Source organism: Mesoplodon densirostris, chromosome 10, assembly GCF_025265405.1.
Source record: "Mesoplodon densirostris isolate mMesDen1 chromosome 10, mMesDen1 primary haplotype, whole genome shotgun sequence".
In the NCBI taxonomy this organism is placed as follows: domain Eukaryota; kingdom Metazoa; phylum Chordata; class Mammalia; order Artiodactyla; family Ziphiidae; genus Mesoplodon; species Mesoplodon densirostris.
This window is the reverse complement of record NC_082670.1, coordinates 78,627,667-78,649,963: the sequence shown is the minus strand read 5'-3', so window position 1 is coordinate 78,649,963 and position 22,297 is coordinate 78,627,667. Positions and strand designations below refer to the sequence as shown.

At 48.2% G+C, this 22,297-nt stretch overlaps 1 protein-coding gene across 3 annotated transcripts in view; it reads right to left on the bottom strand.

Moving 5' to 3' along the window:
• The window catches only part of FLNB (filamin B), a 135,808-nt gene extending 113,722 nt beyond the window's left edge, over positions 1-22,086 (bottom strand). For 2 of the 3 annotated variants that reach the window (XM_060109286.1, XM_060109287.1), the window contains exon 1: positions 21,619-22,085. In XM_060109286.1, coding sequence (XP_059965269.1) covers positions 21,619-21,910 — 292 coding nt within the window. In that variant the 5' untranslated portion in view covers positions 21,911-22,085. Of the gene's footprint in view, positions 1-21,618 lie in introns of all 3 variants that reach the window. The other variant, XM_060109288.1, reaches the window with a different exon arrangement.
• Between the last annotated feature and the right edge of the window lie 211 nt (positions 22,087-22,297).

Here is a 22,297-nt window from a genome sequence, read left to right as displayed (position 1 = left end):
GGGGTGTACTATTATTCAACAAACACTAATCCTGCAGGAGAGTTGAAGAGGTCAGACACTTCAGCACAGCACTGGGGATTTGCTGTGGCAGCACCCCAAGGATCTGGCTTGCTTCTGGTGCATCTCTTCACAGTGTGAGATTCCACCTCCTTGCTGGGAACACGTACAAGTGTTGAACAACTGAGGCAAAATCCTGAAGCTCCCCACCCACCAATAAAATGTGGTACCATTCTGGGCAAAAAGGAGAATAGTCAGTAAAGTGACTGGGATTCTTCCAAGGGCAAATCAGAGTACTTCTGAATCCTTTGCAAGGAAAAGAAGTCCCACTAAGTTTCCAAGAAGGCTAGTACTGTTCAGTCTGGCTATTGCGGTTCTTGTTTGTCACTCAGCAACTTGAATTACAGTAGAGCAAAGTCTGATAGGAAATACACTAGATGGGAAAGCAAGGTGTGGGGGTGGTAACCTAGTTTCACCCCAGTCAGACAAGCTCCAGGTCATCAGGCCTCTGGGCATCAGTTTTCCCACCTATGAAATGGGGTATCTGCATCAGCAGGCCTTCCCTAGATGTAAACTGCAAAGAACAGAGACCCGAGGGACTTCCCTGGTGGCACAGTGGTTAAGAATCCGCCTGCCAATGCAGGGGACACGGGTTCGATCCTTGGTCCGGGAAGATCCCACATGCCACGGAGCAACTAAGCCCGTGTGCCATAACTAGTGAGCCTGCGCTCTAGAGCCCGTAAGCCACAACTACTGAGCCCTCGTGCCACAACTACTGAAGCCTGTGCGCCTAGAGCCGGTGCTCTGCAACAAGAGAAGCCACCGCAATGAGCAGCCCACGCACCGCAACGAAAAGCAGCCCCTGTTCGCCGCAACTAGAGAAAGCCCATGTGCAGCAACAAAGACCCAACACAGCCATAAATAAATGAATGAATGAATGAATGAACAGAGACCCGAGACATCATTTTTCCATAAGAATTTGCTCAAAGGTGGATCACTTTTCTATCGATTTTTTTAATCTAGCAAATCCTACTCTGGCAAAGAAATGAGTCCTTCCCATCAGTCAGAGGCAGTGAACTACCAAAGCCACATGTATCTAATTTTCCACTCACTGGTTCTGATGATCCTTAAGCAATTCTTACTCTGGACAGTAAACAAAGGCACTACATGGGAGGCTGGGATTAGAATATCAAATCGTTCAGCATCTCCGGAGATCTGCCTCTTCCAGGCGCTGGGCCCCTGCTGAGACTCAGCACAGCCTTTCCCAAGAAGGGGCAGAACAGACAAAGCAGATGATTGAGGTGAAAACTGCTCCAGTTGGGGTGGTTCACGAAGAATTACATCCCAATTCTAGGCAGGCCTCAGGCTCAGAGTATTCAACAAGCTTTTCAAGAATGTAGTAACACTGTTGTTCAGGGATTTTTTTTTTTCTAGTGACCTACCCTTTATGGCAAGTGATAGTGGTTTTCTATTTGTGATTGTGTTCTGTAGTTTCCTTTTGAAATGAAAGAATATAAAAATGAGGAGATGTAGGGAACTCCCCAGAGGTCCAGTGGGTAGGAATCTGCACTTCCACTGCAGGGGGCACGGGTTCAATCCCTGGTCAAGGAACTAAGATCCCACATGCTGCTCGGCGTGGCTGGCGTGGCCAGAAAAAAAAAAAAAGTAAATGTAAAGAAAAAATATGCAGAAAATAATCCTGGCACTCCTAGCAAGCAGAAATCATGATGGTGATATAAGAAGGTCAAAGGGTTTCGAGGCTGGTCTGGTGGAGGGCTATGGTCACGAACAGCATCGTGGCCATTTTATAAGGCTTATAGCCTGTGTGGACAGTGCGGTGGGAACACAAGAAGAATGAACTCTACAGGGGGCATTTAAAGAGGGCTTCTCGGGCTTCCCTGGTGGCGCAGTGGTTGAGACTCCACCTGCCAATGCAGGGGACACGGGTTCGTGCCCCGGTCCGGGAGGATCCCACGTGGCGTGGAGCGGCTGGGCCCGTGAGCCATGACCGCTGAGCCTGCACGTCCGGAGCCTGTGCTCCACAACAGGAGAGGCCACAACAGAGAGAGGCCCGTGTACTGAAAAAAAAAAAAAAACTGAGTAAAGAGGGTCTCTCCAACAGAAGAGGCAACTGAATTGGTTCCTAAACTACAAGAAAAAAAAAATGAGTGGTCAAGCAGAGGGAAGAGCAAGGGCCGTGGTTTCGGCTGTGAAGGACAGTAGTACTGTCAGCAGTAACGGGCTCAGTGTAGCTGACGTGAAAACTGAGGCCAACACCAACAGCCCACTGGGCACAACGAGCTTTGTAGGCTATTTGCAGGGTAAAATTCACGCCATTATAGATGAAATGGAGTTCAAGTTCACGTACTTTCATGCAGACAATAAGTGGGTTTCAGCAAGGACTAAATGGCTACCTGGAGCACCACACTGAAGAGGACTCGAAAGTCAAGTCTGGGCTCAACAAGAAAGAACATCATGACTGCCCAGCAATGTCTACCATGGAGAGAAAAGTGCAGCGCGGGTGCCAGCTAATTGCTGACCCTGATTCTGGATCAATGCTCAAAGCTTACAGATGAGGAAATGGAGGCCCAAGGGCAGACCTGACAAAGAGCGCAGTCAGAATAAGAACTAGGTGTGCCAACTCCACGTTCTTCTCATTCTGTTCTCTGCAATCCCCTTTCATCTGAGTCAGAGTATGGTAAAGCCACGGATTCATTATAAAGAAAAGCAAATCTGCTCTTAAGTCTTGAGTCAATAAATTAAGAGGCTTAAATTTATGGGTCCAAAACAATTACGCTTTGTGAAATAGGGTCCTGGGGAGATCACTAGTGAGAAAAGGATGGTCTCATCGCTGTAGAAAACTAATCCCGATAAAAATCTTTCCCATGTTGCCACCCAGGACCCATATGTTGTGCTGGGCCAGACTTCACACGTGGTCAACTCATCTGTCCAGTGAATAGGGTAGTCTCCTCTGGCTGGGGCTTTGATGAGGAACCACTCTGTCCAATGAAGAATTCTCAAAGCTTCCACTTTCCTCCTAACAGAATCTTCAATCTGGAAGAACACTCAAAATGACTGAGGCTGCTGGTCTGTCAGAAGTCCAAGCCCCATAACCGCAATCTATTTTTAGTTTTTAATTGGGGAGAGTCACTGAGACTGAGCTACATTTTCCTCTCCTTCAATGAGGACTCTGGAAGGCAATCAAACTCCCTATTCCTTACTCATTCCTTTCAACTCTTCCTCCTAGAAAGGGGAGTGGGATGCCTGCTGCTGCCATTTTGTACCTTCTTGAGATGGGAATCCAACAAATCTGCAAGACTGAGGGTCACAAACAAAGTTACCTGGTATTTTTAAAGGCATGGAAATTATGCTGTTTAAATTTGAAGTCAAATTTTATTTTATATCCAAGACAACACCTTTTAATTATATAGACAGTTTAAAAGAAACTTCAAGCATGCTACAACTTACTTTTTTTTTTCTTTCTGTTTGATCTGCTTGTGAGGTGAAGAGGTAGTCTTGCTTTAAGAGGGGACAGAAGTGATTACTCTAAGTCATATATATATATTATATATATATAATATATATATAATACCACAGCCAATGACACCAGAGTTTCATGAAGTGAAGGGGGTTTCTAAATAACAATCAGCAACCTAGTGTAGCAGTGATCCACTGAGAGAAGCCCCTCTGAGGTCCTTTCTCCCAGATGTGGGATCTAGGTTAAGCCTATCCCAACAACCGCCTGGCCAGTGATTGGTTGGGGAGAGGGCAGGTGACACAGGCTGGTCCAATCACAGTGAACCTCAGGGCTTTCCTGAGACTTCCGGGACCAGGAAGCATGGGTATGGCTGTGGGGCCTGGAACTGCTACACCAACCTGTCCATGCAGAGAGACCAGAATCTTAGAGAAACAGAGCCAAGGTTCTGACAAGCTGGAAACCTCTAGGCCAAAGTGCACCTGTGGCCTGCCCTATCTGGACTTCCCAGCTGCAGGAGCCAGTGACCATCCTTTTTGGATGAGCCAGGATTAGTTGAGTTTCCTATGACATGGAACTGTTTTCTATAGTGGCTGTACCAATTTACATTTCCAGCAACAGTACACAAGGGTTCCCTTTTCTCCACATCCTCGCTAATACTTGTTATTTCTTGTTTTTTTTTGATAATAGACATTCTAACAGTTGTGAGCTGATAGCTCATTGTGGTTTTGATTTGCATTTCTGATTAGTGATGTCAAGCATGTTTTCATGTACATGTTGGCCATCTGTATGTCTTCTCTGGAAAAATGTCCATTCAAATCCTCTGCCCATTGTTTGGGTTTTTTTGCTTTTGAGTTGTATGAGTTCTTTATATATTTTGGATATTAATCCCGTATCAGATATATAATTTGCAAACATTTTCTCCTATTTGGTAGGTTGCCTTTCCATTTTGTTGATAGTTTTCTTTGCTGTGCAGAAACTTATCAGTTTGATGTATTCCCACTTGTTCATTTTTGCTTTTGTTACCTTTGACTGGTACACTTTTAAATGCGTCATTTGCTATATGCCAGTTATACCCTCAATAAAGTAGTTTTTTCAAAGTTAAACATTTCTGAGCTCATATGTTCAGCTGCCTGGGACACCAAGACCACATCCCCCCCTAGATAGGAACTACCAAACTACAAAATGGATGAGCTTGATTTTGGCCAAAGGTGTTTTTAGAAAGCAACAATCTCCTAACATTCATTCTACTGTCAAACCATCCCTAACTCTGGACTTTCCCCCCAAGTTAAAGGACAATGCAAACATTCCAGCAATCCCTTGAGATATCTCCTTGAGAAATATCTCCTTCACTTAGACAAAAAGCCACTGACTAGAAGCTCCCAGAGGCAAATGTTAGAAGTTCTCTCTGCCTTTGAGAAACCTAAGCCTGCCGTGTTCACAAACAATAGAGGGGCCTTACATTCTAAGGTTATTATTAACTCAGGAGTTTCAACACACACCTGGGGAGTGGGAGGGAGAAATCCTGATAAGTGTAAATATCTTTTGTTTTAATATCATCCTGACATCTTGAGGATGTTCTGTTTTCTTTTTAACAAGCTGGGCCCAAACAAACAAAATAAAACTAGGGTACCTTTTAACTTCCCTTGTCCAATTTCAATAATGCACTGTACTAGCATTAAGAGTATAAAAGGGAAATATTTCTCACACACACACACACACATACACACAAGGAGAGAAGCATACTGCAATACAACCACCATGCAACTGACGAGATAAAATGTTACAAAGAGTTAAAAGCCCCTGCACACCCCTTCATGTCTGCACACCCTTCATCCCTACCCTAGGCAACCACTATCCAAAGTGGTAATGATCATTCCCATGAACACAGCTGTATTTCTATTACCTATGTAAAACTTTATAGAAACAGTATCACAGAGTACCTGTCTTTCTGCAATTTGCTTTTTCTTCTCGACATTGTAAAACTGATCCAAGGTGATATGCTTGGAGATGCTGCTGCTGATGCCTGCATCTATCCCCTTGGCCCATGTCTGATTTCAGCCACAGATATGGTGGGCAGTTCTGTGCCAGCTCAAATCTCCTCCCCAGGACCACCTACCTATGCAAGCACACGCCTTTTCTCTTCCCTTTCCGCAGCCCCCCCCCCAGAGCTGGCATGCAATGGGCACCCCGCCTGGAAGTTCGAAGGAGTTCATGTCTCCATCATGAATGAGATGGAGACAAGAGGAGCTGGTGGGTCTCCAGCTTCCTGTCCTTCTCCAAGTGAACAATTCTAGAGGCATTCTGCACACTTCTCAGGAGGTTCCAGCAGAACTGGGCCCCCTGCCACCCACAGCAGTGACCTTGATAATTCACCTTAATATTGGTTTCTACTCCTCTGTCTCACACACCAACCCTCCTTCCTACTTCCTGGGATCACCCCACCCCAAAAAGGCACCTCTACTTGGGTGCAGGTCCTTGTATCCAGACCACTCTCAGAATAATCCAAACTAAGCAGAGTTTTTTATTTTATCTTTATTTTATTTATCTTTATTTATTTATTTTAGTTTATCTTTATTGCTTTGTATTCCATGTTTATTGACATAATTTATTTTAAAAGGATATGCCCTTTATGATGGAGTGTTACAAGAAATCAAGTTTTTAAGTGATACTTGATGACAAAGAAATTATCATCAAATGATGAAATACAAAACTACATCCAGTCTGGCTCCTAAGCTATTTATGTGTTATATACATACTTGTAGAGAAAAACCGGAAGGTAATATTAACAATTCCTTGTTACCTATGGACAGTGAAATTATAAGCTTTTTTCCTCTTTTACTATTTTTATGCATTTTCCCATTTCTATGCAAAAACATATATTACTCTTAACTAGGAAAAAACAATAAATGCTTCACAAATTATTTCTATTTTACAAATGATACACAATCAGCTAGATTCCTACAATAAATCAGCATGGAGGAGGAGGTCTTGTAGAAGCAGGAAGGCATACCAAAGGTATCTGGGAGGGAGAAGAGGGTGTGGGCATGGCCCCTGGGTATAAGACAAAGGCGCTGGGAGAGGCAGAGAGATGGAGGAAGACGCCTATGGAATAAGACACACATCTTCCCCATCACACTCCTCCTTTCCCCCAAGGAAGTCCAACCCCTTTTCTGATACCACCCACTACAACAGGCTCACCCAGCATCCAGGTCCCTTTGCCCTTCCTGGAAGAATTCTGATAGAGTCTGGATCTACCCCTACCAATAGGACCTGTGCACCTTCAAGAAGTGACTCTACTCTCAACTCTAGAAAAGGCCTCATGGTCTGAGGGCAATCTATCCCCCCTGCTAGATACTGGTTCAAAAGTAGCCATGTGATCTAATTTGGGCCTATGAGACATAAGTAGGATCTGTTGCCAGCTTCTGGGAACTGTCTCTCAGCCTCACAGGAAGAAGTCTCTGCTAATCTCTGCTATGGGAAACCACAAGGGGACTCAACCTTAGGATCCTTTTTTTTTTTTTTTTTTAATGTTTTGGCCGTGAGGCATATGGGGATCTTATCTTAGTTCCCCAACCAGGGATCAAACCTGCACCCCCTGCATTGGAAGCGTGGAGTCTTAACCACTGGACTGCCAGGGAAGTCCAAGCCTTAGGATCAATGAAACCAAGAGAGCAGAAACCCAAATAACCTAGGTCCCTGGGACTTCCCTGGTAGTCCTGTGGTTAAGAATCCGCCTTCCGATGCAGGGGACGTGGTTTCGATCCCTGGTCGGGGAACTAAGATCCCATATGCTGTGGGGCAACAAAGCCCACACGCCGCAGCAGCTACTGAGCCCGCACATAAAACTACTGAGCCTGTGTGCTCTGGAGCCCGCACACGCCACAAGTAGAGAGAAGCCCGCGTACCGCAACAAAAAGATTCTGCATGCCACTACTAAGACCCAACACAGCCAAATGAATAAATATTAAAAAAAAAAAAAAAAACCCTAGGTCCTTGATGACATCACTGAGTCACTGGATCTCACAAACCTATAACCCACACCATCCAGGCTCAATGACATGAGTCAATCAATTTTGTTGTAAGCGAGCCACTTCGGGGTCCCATTCCTTGCAGCTGAAAGGATTTTTACTGCCCCACTTCCCCCTTGAGGGCTGTTCTTGCTATCCATTTCATCTGGATTCGACCCATACACAATGTCTTAGGGGTCATGACACCATTTGTCCCAAATCTAATGCCAAACAGCATGAACTAACCAAATCTAATGCCAAACAGCATGAACTAACCAAACACCAAATCTGACATCTCCCTTCAACCTCACTCATCACCTGCCTGGAGTAGTAAAATCCTGACCCTTTCAATCAGAAAAGTAAGGGATTACCTGACAGCACTTCCCGAATATTTCCCATGTGGCAAGTACAAAATTTACAAAATTTACAAAATTTAGCTCATTAAATCTTCACACCCACTCTTGCAGGTAGAAACTACGCTTATCCCCGGTTTACAGGTGAGAACACTGAGCACTTGTAAACCCAGAGAAATCATGTAACTCAATCCTACATCATGCACTAAATCCCAGATTCAACTCCAGAGCTGCCCGACTCCTAAGTCCTCACTCTCAAACATGACCTTCCTCCTCCCAGAAACCCAAGGGAGGCAGGTGGTGTCCTCGGCTAGCACATGGACAGAAAAATCAGACTCAGTCTCACACCCCACTACTTCAGAAAATCCATCCATTCCTGGAGACTAGCCTGAGGTAATTCAGAGATCCAATCTTGGTGTCTATCTTGCTTTGCAGAAACTACAGGACATGCTAATGGAGGGGTGGGGGGATGGTTTGCAAAGAGTATAACAGGCCATTTTGTTTTATCTTATCTACTTACAATTGACGTGGGCTCCGAGGGAGCTCTAACTCAAACCAGGCTTTAGGGAGGTAAAATTGGTTATCATTACATAAAAGGTTAAGATCGATCATTATCTTAATACTATAAGAACAATGATACAATTTCAATATATTTAGTTTCTCTAGAATCATTCTGGACTGAAATAGGCTTATTGCTCATTCAAAAAACTCAAATTATAAAAAATCATTTTCGGGGTTTCCCTGGTGGCTCAGTGGTTGAGAGTCCGCCTGCCAATGCACGGGACATGGGTTCGTGCCCTGGTCCGGGAAGATCCCACATGCCGCAAAGCGGCTAGTAGCGTGAGCCATGGCCTCTGAGCCTGCACATCCGGAGCCTGTGCTCCGCAATGGGAGAGGCCACAACAGTGAGAGGCCCGCGTACCGCAAACAAACAAACAAAATCATTTTCTTAACAACTCTTCCAAGTCCCAATTCCCTCTATGCTCCTAGCCTCCAGCACAGCTCCTGGTGCATGGTAAAGGCTCCACAAGTATTTGTTGAACAAAGCATCTATACATGCTACTCTGAGCTCTGGGTGATGCTCTGTCAGAGTGCCTTTGCATCACAGAGAAAACTTTATTCCCCTTCCAATTCTTTCACAACCCTTCAGAGTATGTCAAGGACAAAGGCTCAGTGTGCTGGTAAGGTTACTCTGAACCCTCTCCATCTTTGGCTAATTTTCCTTTTAACCTAAAGAGTAGGCCTCCCACTGAGAACAAGCAACATCACCAGCTGGGATTTAGTAACACTGTTTTGGGTTTATTTATGGTTACCTTTCGATTTAACTAGTGACACTGCTTTTCCATTATGATAGTGACACCAAGTCTCATTTTCAAATACATTTGTTTTAAAAATTAGTCAACTGCAGGGCTGGGGAGGCGGGTGGTGATGAGTGAAAATGAAATAGGGATACGGGACATGGCAAAAATAATAAAGGTGGTTCCTCTACACATGACTGAATTTGGGGGAACACTGAAATGGGACAGATCTCCCATTTTACAGATGGGGAAACACGCTGAGAGGTAGGGCCTCTCCAAGGCCTCACTGATGACAGAAGCAGGCCTGGGACTAGCATCCAGTGTCTAGGTCCTGCCATCTGCCTAGGACCTGAAATCCTGCCAAATCCAACTTGCTCTGGGCCGTTTCCAACACCAGAAACTGGTCTCCAGAAGCAGAGCGGGTTAACTAACACTTGCTGATCTTATTGATAACGCCTGATGGTCAACTTTAATAGCGGGTGAAACAAAAGCCATTGCGTAATGGTTTAAATTTTTGCTCTGTCATGCGGAAACAGTGCCCAGGCTGACTAATATCTTCCCAGTATTAAAACATGAAAATCTGCATTCACTCGGGTAAAACCCCTGCAAACTCTACCTTTGGGGAAGGTGTTGGGTGCTCCCTGCCCCCACGAAAGATGACCTAAAAATGACACTTCCCTAAAAGGCCGCAGTATTAGAAATATCGCCCAGCCAACGACACAGCAGGCAGCTTGTATTCAAGGGGCAACCGGGGGAAGCACGCGGTTACACAAGACACAGATCCCTTCGGCCTGTCTGGGCAAAGACCAGCGTATCCCTGACAAGAACAGAGAATGACGCCCGCCCCCCCAACCTCCCACATCCTCTGGTCTCAGGAGCCACAGAATTTGCTGTTGCCAGCCACCTTCGCTCACCCCAACCCAGCAACCTTGATACAGGCTGGTGTGACCCCGGCAGTACAGTTTCCAAGGACTACTGTAAAATTATTGTCGCCAGCTCCATGACAAGAGGTTAGACAGTGCTAGGTTTAAGACCACACCCAGGGCAGCACAAATCCTGGCAGGTGGTGCAGGCAGCCCCACCATGATCCCAGATGTCAAAGGGCCAGGACTAGAAGAAAGAGAAGGCGGTGCCCAGGGCCAGGGCAGGAGACTGGAGGAGTGGGATTGGGGGTGGATGAGCATCTGGGTTAACCTGCTTGGTTTCAGGTTGAAAGTGCCCGAGGCAGTCGGCACAGCCTCCCCTCCAGCATGGCTGCCCCCTCTTCATCCTCCTCCACTAAGGCCTGAAAAGGGTAAGTGGGAGGGGGTAGGGCTACACAGTAATAACGCAGTGCTAACACCACCATAGCAGCAGCTGTCATGGACTAAGGGCTAGAGATGCACATTCTCTTTATACCCGAGAACTCAGTAAAGCAGAGCATTCTATTATCACAGTTTGCACACGAAAGACGGGCTCCTGGAGACAGAACAGGAAGCTGGGGTCAGACGGCTCTCAAGGGGCAGAGCCAAGACTCAGACCCATGAGCAAGCACATCACCTGGACCCCGGACGGCGTTACAGCCACTTCCACGCGAGCAACACCAGGAAAGAAAATAATGGGAGCAAACGACATGCTAAGAGACAAAAAGGAAGGATTAAAGAAAGAAAGGAGGGCAAATGAGCTAGCTAAAAAACAGCTCCATTAGCCAAATAGGAAGAAAGGGAAAGTGGGGGAAGATGTCAAGAATAGTTGGCACCTGTTTTCTATCCTTAAAGGAAGCTTGGCCGGAAGACCAGGCAATGCCACTGGCCCATGGCTCCTGCCCTCAAAAACTGAGGCCACCTCCTCATCTAAAAACAGCCTATTAGGTATGAGGTATCTTTGACCAATGTATTGGTGCATTCCCACCCACCTACCCTTTACAAAACAATTAGGCCATGTCTTCCTCCAGTCGGAAGGGGCCACCAGAGGCCCAGGAATTAGGAGGAGAGGGAGGACGGAGGAAGGTAATGACCACCATTTACGGGGCCCTTACTGTCCGCCAAGGGCTGCATCAAACGCTTTACAGGGAATGTATCTTTTATCTTCAATAATACCAAGAGTGGGGTACTAATATAGCTTGGGGCTTAGAACCTCAGAGAGGTCAAGCATCTTGCCCCAAGTCTCCCAGTCATTAAGCAGCAGGGTCTAATGGACCCATACTCTTAAGCACCCTCAGGAAATGGCTCAATCTGTACTAAAAGTGGTTTACATTCTATCTCCTTTGCCTCAAAGGAGACCAAGACAGGATGATTCCCTGGGCCTGGTGTCCTGAGGGCTGTTGAGAAAATGATGTCTCCAAAAAACCAATGAAGACCTCAGGGCTGCAGATAATTTTCAGACATCTAAAAGTTCCCAGGCAAACAAGGGTGAACCAAGTTGCCCAACTGCATTGTTACGGCGCATAATTGAGACATATTTGAACAGCTAATGGAGCTGAGCAACTAAAAGGTAAAAGACTTTCTGTGCTGGGCTAATCATGAGACAAGGTCACAATGTATCCAAAGATAATAACTATTATTAAGAGACCCTGGCAGTCCCAATAAAAGTTGGTCCTAAAAGCTTTTAAGAGACAGAAGTGGCTGGCACACCCCCACTCCGTGGTTGACCAAAACATATTTCTAGACAAAGGGAGATTTGCAAACCATGATGAGCCTCAACCAAGACCTCCAATTTTAATGCTGGCCACAGCTCAGCAATAACTCAAGGATGAATCTTATTACAACCATCCGTGTGACCAAAATGATTTCACAGAACGTTTCCAGTCCACAGCCTCTTTTTTCCTGAGAAAATGCATCTCCCTCTTCCCCATTCTGACCAAAAGGCCGCTGAAAGCAAAACTCCCTAAAAACAGAAAAAGATTGGTTAAGATTTTTCACAAATGATGTTTTTTCTTTATACTTCTCTATGTTCTTGCAATCTTTTTAACAAAGAACTATAAATGCAACTGTTCAATATTAAAACAACTTGTTAGAAGTTAATTTCGAAGACATGCTGAGCTGATGGCTTTCCTTTGGGGACTGAAATCTCAGGTGAGGGTTTGAGTCATAGTCTGCCACATACTCACTGGCTGATCTGGGCGTGCCTCAGTTTCCTTGTCTGTATAGTGGGGGTTACCAACATAACTACCGCTCCGGGTTGCGATGAGGTTTTATTTAGCTATTACTGAGAAACATTTATCCCAATGCCTGGTACTACAGGTGCTTGATATATATTCACTATTATTAACTAAACTATTACTGTGATCATAGTGACTCTCAGTGGCTTCCTTTTATATTCATATTTCTGAGCCTCACATGTCAACCCGGAAAAGGCCTTGTTCTCCATCAGCTGACGTAAATCATAGATGTTCTAAGTCAAGAATGCCTATGAAGTGCTGAGTTCTTTAAATTCAGCATCACTGTCCCAAAAAACAAGGTGTTCTACTGGGACCCCAGACCCAGTTGTCCACTTCACATAATTCCCATTTCTTTATAAGCTGCAAAGGACTATGATTTTGCATTTTTTGAAAGCAAATATATTGCAAACAAGTCAAAGTACCAGCCTTACCCTTCAAACCATCTATGCTAGAGGCTGTTTATTTATTTGATAAATTATTTATTATATTCCTACTAAGAGCCAAGCTCGGAGCCCCAGAGGTAAACAAGAGATACAGCGCCTGCCCTTGGAGCAGTCGTGACCCAGTGGGAGAAAAACACAGGCAAGTCAGGAGATCAATACAGCTTAGTAAGCCATGAAATGGAATGGCATGCGGGAGGGGGGAGCTGTGGGTGTCCAGGAGAGGGCCTCACGCCCTCCAACCTCGGGTGTGACTCCCCATGCCTGTCAAACAGAAGTGCCAAGAAAAAGGGACAATTATGGTGAGAGATGCGTGCCCCACAGGAAGCGTAACGTGACACCTAGATCATTTCCTGTAAAGGACTCCCCAGCAGGAGAGGCATTCCCCAGGTGCCAGCTTGCCTCTTTTAGTGGAGATGAGGAATGTGACAAGCCATTGCCCAGGTGCTTGCAAGCCAGGATCCACCAAGGCTCCTTCTCCCAGAACACTTTCTGGGTTCTGCCCCCGGATGGCTTGGGAGCTGCACTGAGGGGCTCCCGGTCCCACAAGCAGCATACCCTCGGCCTTCCCGCCTCTGCCTCTTCTGACGAGGAATCTTATAAACAGAACCCAGAACTCTGTTCAATTAACAGAACTGCCAAGTCACAAAGGCCTTGTAGGGTCTGAGCCCCAAGGCCTCAGCACCCTAGGACGGCAGGGCCTGGCCTGCCACCTCTGGCCTGCTTTATCCCACCAAGGGAACAACAGCTTTGTTCTTGAGCAAGAAGCATCAGGCTGAGCCATGCTCCCAGCAGGCTGCAGAATGCCAAATAATTCTTGTTTCCCCGGAATATCTGATAAATCACTTCAGGGAGGTGCACACAAGCAGTGCAGTACCAGCATGATAAGAACTTGATTATTTTCTTGGGGGTTGCAGGGGAGATGGAGGAATCTGATGTTAGCCACTGAGAATCCTTTCATCCCCCAGGCTACGTGGGAGGCCTGCTGCTGCCTGGGTCACAAGCAGCACGAGGCAGAAAGCAACACCACTCCTGTTTGTCAGAGGAAAGCTGACTGCTGCCTGCCTCTTCTAATCTTAAAATCTTAATTTATGGGACGCAGCGAATTTACACAGTCCCTGCCACAATCCCCACCCATTTCCCTGTAGCTCGAAAGCCAAAATTCCACAGTGCTCCAAATAATCCAACCCCTTTGGTTGCCTGTATATCTGAACGGAAATTCCAGAAAAGTTGTCTGGCATGGCAAAAGCTGACCAGCCTTATGAAAATACCCAGAAAGGTGACCCATTTAGTCAAAGGAGCTTTCAGATCTCCATGAGAAAAGGAATTCATGCCAGCATAAAGGGCCTTCAGAGAGGGAGAACAGGAGTGTTGTGTTAACGCCCAGACCTTTCAACAAGCCAGCCCTGCAATTTCTGGGGAGGCTGAGCACCGACGGCCGGCCAGACCAGCTTGCTCTCTGAGGAGCTGCGCTGCAGGAGAAGCCCTTGGGGATACAAGCGCAGCCCTGGAGCACACAGCTCGGTGCCGCGGTGCACAGCAACGGGCCTGCCCACAAGTCTCCCTGAACGTGAGTGGGAGCTGCTGGCTTGGATTGGAAGCAGGCAGCCATTTGTAACAGGGCTGCCAGACTGATAAAGGTCGAGTGCCAGCCGGGAAAGAAAGCTTCTGCTTGGCGGCAAGCACAACCCAACACACCCTCCTGCCGGTTAATGTTTACAGGTAGCAGAAGGAAACGATGTGGGGTGAGGTCACTGCTGACAGAGCACAGCTGTGCCAATGTCGACGGTCACCAAGGATCTCCCAGCATAGCTGGACCTCAACAAACTCCACCCATCCACACCCATAAGTGGTGGGCACTGCAAACCCCCACAGGACTGCAGCCAGGAGGCACTTCCTCCTCACCTCTGGCTTCCAGGCCTCTCAAAGAAAGCCCTGCCTGGCACCCCAAAGCAGACCTTCAGCTGGTCCCTGCTGTCCAGACCTGCAGTGAAATCACTGCCCCTGGAAACCAAACAAAGGCAGGGAAAGAACAAAAGAGCTGTCTCCAGAACTGGAAGGAAGACCCCCATTAAAGCTCTATGGTACCGGAAAAAGTGAAGCAAATTGGCCCCCAAAAGTTTTGTTTTGTAGAAGGAAATTTCAATTTCACATTAATCAAGTTCAAATGATTAGTTTCAAGCAAAATAAAAATGAACAGGACTAAAGCAGTAGAAAATCTCTCACTACAACGTATCTATTTTACTTTACAAGTGTGGAACCCAACTTTAACATTGAAAAAAAAATTTAAAAAGACACTGTACAGTTTAATGCAGGCAAGCATCATGCCTGGCATGTGAAGTGAGGCATAGTTGAGCCTCAGTTTTCTCACCTATAAAATGGAAATAGATATAAAGCCACTCATTTTGCAGGGTTCATAACAAGGATTAGAAGTAATAAAGGTATGGCACTCAGGACAATGCTTAGCACACAGTAGGCATGGGGAAACACTAGGTACTACTGAATATGTTAGAGGATGCGTGTGCACACACTGACATTTGGTACACAAATGGCATCATCGGGTGCATTCTTGGTACCAAGGATAGCCAAGGAATATGCAGAGGAGCACAGGTGTCCTCCCTGCCAAGCTGTCCACCTGTGCCAGGTGTTGATGATGGGGGAAAGGAGGAAGTCAACACTGTCAAAATAAACTCTCTTCCTACAACATGGACTGAATTTCCCAAGAAAAGTAGCTAGGCACCTTATAAATTCCAGGCCACTTTTCAAGCCCAAAAAGAAGAAAGTACTGCTGTTTACCATCCAATAGCCTGAGTCAATCTGGTGATTATCGAACATGTTTAATGAAGAACTAGATTTACAATAGTAATGTAAAATGGCTTCTAGCAGAACATCATGAAAGGAATTAAAGATGAAACCTAAATGCAGAATAATAACAATGTGGAAAAAAAGAAAAAGAAAATGTAGACATGCAGGCCCTCATAGGGCCTCCAAATAGGGTATATGTACCCCAAGGGTGCACAAGATAATCCATCGGAGCACAGGAAAAACTTCTGTTTGGACTTGTTATCTAAAAAGAAACTAAGCTCTACTACAGTAACTTAATATACAGACTGACGTGTGGCATATGTATACAGCTTATAAGCGTACATATATGAGGACAGGGCTCAATTTTTTTTCCTGACAGGAATGACTTGAGCAACAGTGGAGAGATCCCCAGATTAGATGATCCATTTCAGCTGGGTTCACCTACCTTACCCCAAGCCCCTCAAGGAAGATGCTTGATTGGCAGCCTCCAGCCTCAAAAGGCCCTTTGTGAGTCAGCCCCTGCCTACCTCTCCACCACCCCTCCAACCTCCACCTGACACACTCTTCTACTGTGCTCGCCTGGCTAACTGCTCACCTGCCTTATTCTAGTCAAGCTTTAGGTCTCAGCTTAACAGCCCCTTCCTCCAGGAAGCCCTCCAGGCAGCCCAGTTCAGCCTGAGGGAAGGTGCTCTTCCTCCCCAGAGGGCTTGTCATCTCAATCCTTGCTACTCACAGGGTGGTCCACAAACAACAACCAGGAGCTCCCTGGAAGAGCAGAATCCAGGCTTCACCCCTAATCTAGTGAATCAGACCGACATTTTTAACAGACCAACATTTTAAAGTTCCCAGATGATTCATGTGTGCCTGAAGGTTTGAGAAGGACACTCCCTGGTGACTTGTCTCTCCTCTGCGTTAAGCAGTGTGTAAGGCAAGCCAGGGACATGACTCGCATTATTCCTGTGGCCCTAGCACTGAGCCTGGCTCAGTGTTTATCTTTCATATTCTTGTTGAATGAGGAAAGAAAGAAAAAACGGATCTTGGGGGGCATTTTCATTAGAGGTTCCAAGCTGGGGGAAGGGAATAGCTAACACACCATACGACAGTGGCAGTACTGGCCAGAGGATAGATGGAAGACAGAGTCTATTATACTAATAATGACAACACCAGCATTATGCTGTAACTTAACCAAATCAAATATAATGCTCTCAGCAATGCTAAGATAGGAACTATTATTCTCCTCCATTTTACAGATGGGGAAACTGAGGGTCAGAAAGGTTAATGCTGTGAACCAGAGTTGCACAGCTGTTAGGGGGCAAAGTGGGGATTAGAATCCTGGCAGTCCAGCTTCAGGCTATACTAGCTTCGGGTATGTGCTGACCCGAAGGCTGCTTATAGAGAAAGCAGGTACCCTGGCCACGCAGCCACTACAAGCAGGGCCCAAAGGTTCGGAACCTGAGCATCTGCTGCCCAAGGAGCAAGGCAGCCATCCTTAACTAACCCATGACATGGCCTCACAGCACAGAACGAGGACCCTCCTCCCCGGGGGGAGGGTGAAGGGGGAGTACCCAAGAGACATAATTTGGCTCCAAATCAAAGCTCTCCTTCAGCACAGACTCTCCAAGAATGAAGGCAGCTGCTGACTGGCATGCTGGCCCCACCGGTGCTGGAGGAGCCTGCAGAGGCCCAACTGCCATCTGGAAATGATTTGGTCCAGAGATTCCTGAACCGGTGGGAGGCTGGAATGACCAGCCACTCCGAGCTCCCGTCCACCTCTCAGAAACAAAGCTGGTGTGAATGGGCCCTGGAGGAAGCCACAACATAACCAGGGGTCACCCCCTTCCAAAGAGGGGACAGCCTCTGGGCAGTCCATAACCCTATTACAGCGACAGGAATCAACATTAGCCAACCAAGCTGGTCTCCCCCGTGTGGTGCCAATTTTAAATGGCCTTTCAGCGTGCAAACCCTCCAGCGTGACTTTTGAGACTATTACTGGACAGCACCTTGTTTATTTAACAAACACACAGCACCAACTATGTGCCACGAACTGTTCCAAGCACTTTAAAAAATATTAACTTGTTTAGTTTTTATAACAACTTTTTAAGGAGGTAGCTATTATCCCCATTTAAGTGATGAGGAGACCAGTGCACAGAAATTTCTTAATAGCTACTTAGCGGCAAGTAGGATTTGAACCAAGAATCATAGCTCTTAACTAGCTCACACCAATGTGTTACTTTGTTGCAAATGGCCCAGAACTTGTTAATTCTGACAAAGCATGCTACTTTGCTACTTTTTAAGCATTCTCTGGATATGAACGACATTGCCTGAAAGACACACTGGCATTTGCTAAGTAGTTACAGGAAAGAGCAGAATTTAGGATTATTTGTGCATTATTTTGGTCGGGGTGGGACAAAAGGAAGGAAAACAGGGTGAGTGGTTGGGTGACCCACCACCCTGGAAACTCCGCCCAGTGACCCGAGGTCTTGGGAACATGCACCCCTCCCGCTCTGCGGTGCTGGCCTGGCACAGGTACCTTAAGCAAACATCAGGGTCGGACCACATCCTTTAAAAAGGAAAAAATTCCTTTTCGTAAAGGATCAAGCCAAAACACACCACCCAAACTTCTAGCCTGCCTTGATTGTCATTCTTGGGCTGGGAGACCCCTTCTTCTCCAAGTGGGCTGTGCTGCAGAAAGGCTTTTGGAAAAACAAGTAAATAAACCTGCCAGCTCCTGGCAGACAACTAGAATTAAAATATGCTGAGGCCTCACTATGAACTGCCCAGGATATAAGAAGGAACTTTAACTTTGGGATGGAGCCTAGGATGGGCCCACCTTACAAGGAATCACAAACGTGAACAGCCAGGGCTGTCTTTCAGGGAGTTCTAGGCAGAAAAGCCACAGTGCTCTGGCGATGTTTGACCACCTCATGTCACACAGCTGGCGCCTATACCCAACTCTAATGATTCCCACAATGAAATACTGTTGGGAGTTATCCAAAGTATACAAAACCCTGTATTAGTTCAAAGATACCTTCCCAGATTATGCAAGTGAAATGCTATCCTGTGAGTAGCAGGAAATCTCAAAAAAAACCAGACCAAAAAAAAACCAGTGAAGACAAGGCAGCCATTCCCCCAGCAAATTCACCTCAACACAAGACGCAAGATGCAAACTGAGTCTGCGCACCTCCCGACACTCATCTCCTGGACCCTCATCACAGTTCAGAGTACTAACCTCATCCCTCACCTAAGGCCTTGATTTGTTCGAGGCCAGACGCTCAACGTGTGGATGTCCAGCCACAACCCCAACACCCCAGACTTGCAAAACTTGGTGTTAACATGAGCTTTCTGAGGCGGGAAACTGGTTGTATTTTACTCATTTCTGACACTGAAAGGTAGGTCAGTTAAGGCTCAATTACAACAAATCGGCAGACCTGGTTTACCAGCTGGGTGACCTCCACAAGTGACTTCCCTCCTGTTTCCCCAACTTTAAATGGACGTAATAATACTAACAACCACCACAGTAATAACAACAAACACTTTCTAAGCACCTGGCCAGGACTGGGGCAAGCCCTTAACCCTCCCAGGGACTTGCTAAAAGCAGATCATCATATAGACAAGGAAACCAGAACTCAAGGATTCAAGGTGGTGATCAATGGGGTGCATGATCAACAGAACACGCTTAACACTGAGTGGGTGCCCCCAAATTGGAGCGCGTGTCACTGTCAGCACAATGTAACACAGCATAGGCAGTGAAAGCTTGAACTGAAGTCCACACTGGATGTGAATTTTTTCTGAAGGGCCTTTACCCAGCATAGCCTCAGGAGCAGAGGGAAGAGGCCTCAGGCATTACCTGCTCAGGAGTCCTGGCACTTGGCAAGTTTCCCTCTAGCCTCCAGAGGCTGGAAAACCTGTTTGTTGTAAGGTCTTTCTGGAGAACAGTTAGGCAGCCAATGATGGGAGTCATAAATATGGTCACAACCTTTGACCCATGAATGCCACCCTGGAGAATATGATCCAAGAAATTACTTAAAAGGAAAAAATAAAATAAAATGATGTAAATTATGGTGGGAAGAGGCCCATAGCAAGAAGCTGCCAAAAGTCCACAGGCCACAACCAGGGAAGGGGAGGCTAACCCTGGCATGTCAGGACGATGGAAGATGCTAGGGCCTGGGTGGGTTCAGGAATGAAAATCATGAGGATCAAGGAGGAAAAGTAAGGGACCAGAAAAATTCTAGAATGAGACCCCCAATTTCGGGGCACTGATGGGAATCCATGCTGGAGGCTGCAGCCTTGGTAAACAGTTGCCAAATTAGGCAGTCCAGGGTTTTCTGGTGCTGTAGTTTGGGTTTTGTTTGTTTTGTTCTGTTTTTTAAAGAGATTTCATGTCATGTTTGGACACTCCTGGTTTACTTTAAGTTTCTTTGTTCAGTTAATTAAATAAATACACAGTTTTAAAGCAAAGAAGAGATCCGAGTTGGGCCCAGCCAGCCCTTGAGATTCCTCAGAGGGAAAGCTGGTTTCTGCAAAGGAAAGAATTCCAACAGAAATCTGAGGTTCTCCTTCCCTCGTTACACGAGATGGGCCCACAAAATAAGACAGCGTGCCACCCGGCTTCCCTCTGCAGAGAAGCTGCCCTCGATGGGGAGGCTGACTGGGCGGTGGCAGCTGCCTGGACCCAGGAAGCAGCCCCACCTGCCAGGACAGGTGTGGGGGAGGACGGGGGAGAGGACGGAGGAGGCTCAGCCTAGAGGGAACCCGTTCTAGGCAGGAGAAAGTCCCAGCAGCCACACCCATGGCCCTTTCTTCCTGTCAGGGGGTCACTCTAAGGCCTGGTTTCCTCAGGAACAGACCTGAGACCCAGGCCTGGGCCAACTCCTCCCTGGCAAGAAGCTCACCTAGCAGAACACACACACACAACGTAGGTGCACACACAGTCTCTGCACACTTACACGCTCTGCACACACACTCTGCACACTCGCACACTACACACCCCCTGCCCCTCCCGTCACAGCCTCCACCCTCAGCAGCCTTGTGACCCTTCCCGAAGCCCTCAACCAGCCCAGGTCATAGTGGGACCTCACCCTCATTCTTCCTCCCCAGTTCCAGGGGGAGAGGAACCCGACACCAACTCCCTCCCTCCTCTCAGGAAGATCCTGGTGTGGGGAGGGCGGGGAGAGGAAGGCAAAGTCTCCTTTAATTGTCACCCACTTCCTTCAATTCTCAGCTAGACCCTCGCTAGCTTGGGCAAGCCCATGAGCCCTCTGGACCTCCTTATCTGTAAAATGGGTCTAATGACGCCCCAGCTCGCAGCATGTGTAAGGACCGAGGTAAGGCTGTTGGAAGCCTGTTAGAAGGCTGTTGACACACGGCGCGCACTAGCTGGGACTCCCTACAAGGCGGCAGTTACTGTGACTACCACCATCTCTAAATTATACCTTCAGCGGCGACAGCGGACTCAGCCGCGGCGCGGAGCCAGAGCTGAGCTGGGAGCAGAGGGAGCGAGGAAGACACACCCCCCGAGGCTCCCCTTCCCACCTCGGGGCCCCCACCCCTTTCGGCGACGGCGAGGTCCCCATCTCCACCTGGCGGGAGGGCCCCAGGTTCAGAGAACAGTCCCTCCCCAGGCCTCCCTACCTGGCCTCCAAGCCAACGCCCATTCCGCGGCCGCCGAGCAGCGGCCTGGGCGCAGCTGGGCGAGCACTCCGGGGAGCGTCTGACTAGAGCCCCAGCCCCAGGGACGGCGGACCAGAGGTCTCCAGTCCCCCAGCTGCCGCAGGGGCACCCCAGGTGCAGAGAAGTGCCACAGCCCCACCTCTCCCCGTGCGGCCCCAGCCCGAACCTTCAACCCACCGCCCCCCAGAGACGCAGGGCGCGAAACTCTCACACGACAGCGGCACCCCAGGGGATGGCTCCCAGGAGGGGGCCTAGGCTCCCTTTGTCCTCATCGCTCGGGGATGACGTCCCCTGGCCTCGGAGCCCACACACAACCCGCGGCTGCTGGGCGCCGCGGGGTCGCGCGACAGGGAGCTTCAGCCCCCGCGGGGGCGCACGCGCGGGGGCGCGAGGTGAACACCGCCGGCGCCTGGCCCGGCCAGGGCACTCACCGATGGACACGAGCTTGATGTTCTCACGGTCCAGGAACTCGAGCGCCACGGACACGTTCTCGAGCTGCATCTGGCGGAAGGTGGGCCGCTGGTGGTACTTGCGGTACATGTGCTTTTGACTGAGCACCTCCAGAAGCGCGATGAGCCGCAGCCCGTCGCTCAGGTCGGTCTGCAGGTTCCCTATGCGTTTGTTCACGCACTTGAGGTGCTCGTTGCACCAACGCGTGAACGTGTTCTGCTGGATCTTCTTCCACGGCGCGTCCTCCGCCAGGTCCTTCTCGGTCACCGGCATCCTGGCGGCGGAGAGAGCAATATGCACAGCGAGCTGCCGGGGACGGGCGTAGGGAGGCCCAAGGGCCGGGGAAGCGAAAAACCGAAACGGAGCGGGAGCGGGAGCGGGGTTCGAACTCGCTGCTTCCGAAGCCGCGACCGGGGCTGCTCTGCGCTCGCCTGCCTGTGGCCGCGCGAGGCGTCTGGCCCCGCGCCTGCGCATTGAGCCGACCCCGCCCCTGAAGCCCCGCCTCGTCACAACCCTCTGGCGGGAGTTCCCGGGCCACGCTCTCCCCCTGCTGCTCAAAGAGGGCACTGCGTCCCGCGAACTGCAAGGCGTCCCGGGACCCCGTGCTCTGTGCTCACAGCCTCCGCTAAAGGAAGCTCGGCGGGAGATCCGCAAGGAGAG